Source organism: Limulus polyphemus, unplaced genomic scaffold, assembly GCF_000517525.1.
Source record: "Limulus polyphemus unplaced genomic scaffold, Limulus_polyphemus-2.1.2 Scaffold360, whole genome shotgun sequence".
NCBI classification, from domain to species: Eukaryota; Metazoa; Arthropoda; class Merostomata; order Xiphosura; family Limulidae; genus Limulus; species Limulus polyphemus.
In genome coordinates this window covers 114,198-120,384 of record NW_013665970.1, presented here as the reverse complement: position 1 = coordinate 120,384, position 6,187 = coordinate 114,198, and the positions used below count along the sequence as shown (strand labels likewise).

Here is a 6,187-nt window from a genome sequence, read left to right as displayed (position 1 = left end):
GATATATATATATATATATATATATAAAACATTAATTAACTTAAATATTGTAATTTTTAATGACTGATTAATACATAGTAACCTTGTTAATGGCCTTTCTGCCATACAGAAGTCAGATTTTTTTTATTGGGATTAAGTAATAAGTAAATTATAATTTTTTCTCCCTTTTAGCGTGTTGTTATAAGACCTATAGAAAAAGTTGTCAAAACAGCAACATTTATATGGCAAAGCTTGCTCTATGGGTTATAGGACCTTTAAAAAAATTTAATAACTGAAAATTTGCTTTTACAAAAAAAGTACTAATAATTTATCACTAAGTTTTAATGAACCACAAAACAAGTTTCAGTGTTAAGTGAATTCCAGAAGCAATATATTTTTTATACTTTCAGTACATATGGTTTAATATTAATCTACATATTTGAACATTAATATCTAGAACTCTGGCAAGCAACAGTCAGGTTAGTTGCCGCACCACCAGAGCTCCATATCCTTGGTACAACGTGACTCAGCTGATCCTCCGTATTGATAATGCAACTCTTACTCTCCCAAGCCCTTTCATCTACACAGAAGATCCAAGCATACTTCGAATCTACCCTCTAAAGAGTTTTGTAAGGTTAGTTTATGAGTTATCTTGGTAAAAATACCTAAGAATTATATAAAACCAAATAATTCTTAACCCTGTAATATACAACTGTGGTTACTTTTATGACAATGGCCTGTTATAGTGTCATATTTGTTGCATAAATTTATCTTGAATTATAATATTAAATTATTCAAATACACATAACACTTTTATTGATGAATGGTGATCAATTTTGTTTTTTGTATAGAACTCCTATTATTTATTAAAAAATGTTCATATAGACTGGTATCTATCTATTTAGGAATGAACGATGTGTTTGTAATTGTTTTGGAAATGTTATGCATATTTAAATTTTTAACAATTCGATGTTTTAGTGGTGGAAGAAGCGTCACAGTTGATGGAACATATTTGTCTTCCATTCAGCAACCTTGGATGGCTGTATTCAAAGATAACTTTCGCCTCAATAAAACGGTATGGAAGCTTGTTTATTTGAGCTATAGCGATAGTTTGAAACAAAACAAAAATTTTTCAGGTTAATATTAGAATATATTTTGTATGTAAAATATTTTCATTAAATTTTTGTTCTACAACATTGGATTGTTTGGATTTATTATTGTACAGCATTCAGCACTGAAGTGCCAGATTCATTAACAGCTATTAAAGTGTGTCATTTCTGCTCTCAATTTTAGGATTTTTCTACAGAAAGAAGATCCTTTTGATTCAGTTGAAAACTTCAGTGATTTTCTTTTTTCAAACTCATTTTATTCAATCATTTATTAATAATTTAGAGTAGATGTGATATGGAACCTAGTAATTCTGTTAAGCTGTTCTAATTTATATAAATTGATGTGACCTTCATCTCATAATTTCTGTTCTATATATTTTAGCTCTGTACTGTACACAGTCACAGTCAGATGGTTTGCCCTTCTCCAGCCATTACCCAAGAGGTTGAAAGGTTCCTTGCTAGCCAAGGCAAAAGTGTTATGGAGGCCTCTGATCAGCTGAAATTTCGAATAGGATTTGAGATGGATGAAGTGAAGAGTGTATTGGAGCTACAGAAAAACTTTCCTACCCTTCACTCAGACATGACTTATGTCCCTGATCCTCAGTTTTCTAATTTCAAGAAAGATGGTGTTAAACAATACAAAGGGGAATCTTTAGTAATTGAGGTGAGAATAATTATGCAAAGCTATGAGGCTGTATCAAATCTAGTATTGAATAAAATATTATGTTATTAATATTGGATGTTTTTTTTATGGGGCAGTAAATGCCTTTAGTGATTCTTAGTAAAATTGTGTATATTTTATTATAAGTGTACCATGAGAATATTAACATGTAACATGCATTAGTCATTGCTATACAGTGTAATATTTCAGTGGTTCATCCATGTGGCAGTCTTCCTGTCCTCATAAGTTGTAGGAACATGAATTACTAAATTAAACCAAGTAACCTTCTAAAGACCACCCTTTGCGAAAGGATTACTCTTAACCTTATTTATTTTACAAGCAAAAAAGTTGAAGCAAAAGTTTTTAGCAATTGTTAATTCAAGCATTTAATATAGTTATGAAAAGATTACACCAAGAAAACTTGTCAAAACAACCGAATCTGAATGAAAATTATGCAAGTAATGAATTTCTACTAGTACATGTAAGATAAGAAAACTATTTGAAATATAATTTTACTTTCACACATTTGGAACCGGTTTTGATATTTACATTTCATTTGTTACGTCTTCGATTCTAATTACAACCACAATTATTATCTTGTGGCAAGACATATATATATATAAATAACTGTTACTTTTCATTGGAAATCACATTGAAATTGGATATCTTAGTCAATTCTGTATTAGATATTAGTTAATTTGATTTATGGTTCATTAACCACTTTCTAGAGTTTCAATTCTCAGTATTTGATAGTTCATTGTTGCAAGCAAGAATAATCATCATTTATTACTTTCAATTGAATGTTTCTGTCAAACAAGGGCAAGGACCTTCTGTTAGCTACTACAGAATCTGAAGTTGTGGTGACAGTTGGAACTCGAACTTGTAACCTGACCTCATTGACCATGACCCAGTTAGTGTGCCTACCTCCACAAGACCAACCCCCAGTCAGTGATGAGCAAAGAACGGACACTGATCTACCTCTGGTGGTGGTAAGTGAGAATGTTTTTATTGACATTTGCCTTAGAGATTGTATATTGAACAAAGTATTAATTTTGTGTCAAGTACACACTTAATTTTTACATCTTTTTATATCTTCTTTTTGTGATTTAAAATAGAAACACACTTCTGGTGTTTCATATGAAAAGCATTTTATAAATTACCATGGTGATTGTCATTCAATTGATATAAAAGATGTCATGTTATAGAATTGCTTACTTAATTCTTTATATTTTATATGTAACATCTTAAATCAAATATCTCAAGTTCTACAAGTAGAGATTATAGAGAGAAAAGTATAACTTCACTTATATAACCTCAAAACTGGAATAAGTAGATATAGTTATCATTTAATAGATGTATTTATTCCTTTTTTAAAATCATGCAGGTGCACATTGGGTCCAACTTACAATATGACATTGGATACCTGCGTTATGAAGTGACAAAGGCATATGAATTTCCAACAGAGGCTATATGGGGTATTACTGCAGGGGGTGGGCTGCTCATGGTCTTAAGTGTGGTGATTCTTATCATCTTACGACACAAGAGCTCTCAAGCAGAACAGGAATACAAACGTATCCAGTTGCAGATGGATACCTTGGAAAATAGTGTTCGATCTGAGTGTAAGCAAGGTGAGGTATTGTATATTGTGGAATTGAGATATAAAGATCTTTTAAGAGTATAAGCTAGTGTAAGTAAAAGTGGTTAGGCATGTTTTCAATGGGGTCTGAGTTTTAAAATGTTATGAAATATCACATAGTGCCTACTTGAATTAAGCATATTTAACATATTAAACAATGTAGTAATCTAAATGTCAAAGGAATTACAAAATTAAATTGTATAAACTAAGCATAAGCTAAGCTAACAATACTACCGGATTTTAAATATCACTAAGGTTACTAAACTATATAACGTGAGAATAAGAATAAAGATTTACATACAATTTATTGCATCATGTCTTCTTGAGCAGAAGAATGACTGATAATACCATAAGCCGGAATGAAATAATACCTAAGAACACTATAATACAGTGTTGTTTAGTGTAAGCAAATCCAATAATTCTGCTTAGTAGAAATAAAATTATGTAGTAGTAGCTAAGTTTAAAAATTGGAAATAGTATAGTGATAAGCAAGTCAAAAGCCTGTAGTCTTCAAACTGAAACAGTAGCATTCTGTATTTTTCAGCTTTTGCAGAACTTCAGACAGACATGACAGATATTACAAATGATCTTCACGCCTCTGGGATCCCAACGCTAGACCACAGGACATTTGTCATGAAGGTGTTTTTTCCAGGTGTTTGTGACCATCCTTTGTTACAGGATAAGGTAAGCCTGCAGCTTTTGTAGGTTTGTACTAAACTCTTTGAATTTCCTTTGAAAATCATCTTTATTATATCAAATCATTTTTCTGTACAAAGTTTTAAAAATAAAAATAAAATAAAATAGCAGCTTTGATTAACCTCATATTTCTGTCTTATAGATTTTAGTAACTACATTTATTATAGCTGGGAAAGTTACTAAAGGGCCTGGGAACACCCAAGGAGTCAAGAGACAACCAAGAAGCCTGCCAAAAATGGTCCAAAAGGACCTAGTAACATAAGATAGGTAGAAAAGGGCATATAAAAGGTCAAGGCTGGGGTTCTTAATCCCTTGTCTATCCTAGTTTTCAAAATAGGTCAGTTTGGCATAGCCAGGTAGCTAGGGTGCTCAACTCTCAATCTGCAGGTTGCAGGTTTGAATTTCAGTCCCACCAAACATGCTCACCCTTTCAGCTGTGGGGGCATTATAGTGTGATGGTCAATACCACTATTTGTTGGTAAATGAGTAGCCCAAGAGTTGGTGGTGGGTGGTGATGACTAGCTGCCTTCCCTCTAGTCTTTCACTGCTCAATTAGGGACAGCTAGCACAGATAGCCCTCGTGTAACTTTGCACAAAATTCGAAACAAACCAAAAATAGGTTAGGGCAACCTTAACTACAGCTTCTCAGAGATTTGTAATATTTCTGTATTTTTATATATATAGTTGTCTCCTCTTCTTGTGTATTATTTCGAATGTTTAAAAATTATTTTAAGGATAACTGTGTCAAATAAAAAAATATGTAGCTTTTATTTACAGATAATAACAGCATAAAAAGATTCTATAGCTATACAGAATTTCTCTGGGTTAACCATGGTACCTTTGTGTAGAGCATGAAATATGACTCCATTCTTTTACTTTGAAATAAATACCGGGAAAAAAAGTTGCATCTCAAGTTCAAATGATATTAAATCACATGGGTGTTTGTATGAATTTATTAACACATTTCTAATTTTTTTTATTTACAGATGATGTCCAATGGGTTCTGTAGTAATTATGATGTGGCTATGAACCATTTTCAACAGCTCTTACTTAACAAGACATTCCTCATCCTCTTCATTACTGTTTTAGAATCACAAAAAACCTTTACTATACGAGACAGGTAGGTAATCTGCATTCATAACTGTTATACTGCACACAGATGTTTGATTTTAGGAAACTGTTGAATGATGGTGTTTGGTTAGATAGCAAGTAAATTCTTGAAGCTTCTAGTAATCTTCAGATTGTTTTTTGTTGCCCTGATTATGTTAGCATGTGATTATATTTTCACAAGTTCTGCTCTACTGTAGTTTTTACTGATAGCTACACTGTTACAAACATTTGACTTTGTTAATTTTTAACATTTATTAAATATTATAACTTACTTCTGATTTAAAAGCTTTAGTTGTTGGAGAATTCTATTTTTTCTACACTGAATGTCTATTTGTCCACATGTATATATATATATATTTGCATGTTCAAATAAAGAATTAAAACAACATAAATTAGGTGGAAAAAATAAACAGCAAAAAAAAGGAAAGTATAACAAAAGTTGAAAATTAGAATATAACACTAATAATTAAATTTACAACGAATGCAAAAAAAATATTGTTATTATTTTCCTCCCTAGGTTAAATTTCATATCTTAGTAAACACTACACTTATTGAATTATTTATTTAGTTGTCTTTTAAAAATTTCACACAATTTTAAAATGGCACTGAATTAGTGTATTTAAAATACCTTCTGAAAATTTTGAAACAAATGTTGTCAAATGTCATTGTTTTAAACAAGCTTTTGTGCTTTGGTAGGGTCAATGTAGCATCTCTGCTGATGATCATTCTAATGGAAAAGATGGATTATGCTGCTGAGTGAGTTTATGTCCCCTTTTAGTATTTTGTAAAATTAATAGTAATTACAGGATCCTTAGAAGACAAGAACTATTTAGGTGGCAGTGAGCTTTATAGTTTATCTAAAACACTATTATAATATAAATAAATTGAACATGTAATTAGTAAGTATTATATTAGGTTGTCAAGAAATTAATGTCACTTTTTTTTAGATTAAAAACCAGAACAACTTATATATCAAAACAAAACATTTAGTAAATG

General features: G+C 31.0%; 1 protein-coding gene across 1 annotated transcript in view; it reads left to right on the top strand.

Moving 5' to 3' along the window:
* The window catches only part of LOC106457672 (plexin-B-like), an 88,247-nt gene that overhangs the window by 64,916 nt on the left and 17,144 nt on the right, over window positions 1–6,187 (top strand). The window contains exons 9-16 of the mRNA XM_022383692.1: window positions 437–613; window positions 958–1,054; window positions 1,471–1,752; window positions 2,568–2,738; window positions 3,134–3,377; window positions 3,930–4,069; window positions 5,068–5,201; window positions 5,888–5,947. Of these exons, the coding sequence (XP_022239400.1) occupies window positions 437–613; window positions 958–1,054; window positions 1,471–1,752; window positions 2,568–2,738; window positions 3,134–3,377; window positions 3,930–4,069; window positions 5,068–5,201; window positions 5,888–5,947 (1,305 nt within the window). The remainder of the gene's footprint in view (window positions 1–436; window positions 614–957; window positions 1,055–1,470; window positions 1,753–2,567; window positions 2,739–3,133; window positions 3,378–3,929; window positions 4,070–5,067; window positions 5,202–5,887; window positions 5,948–6,187) is intronic.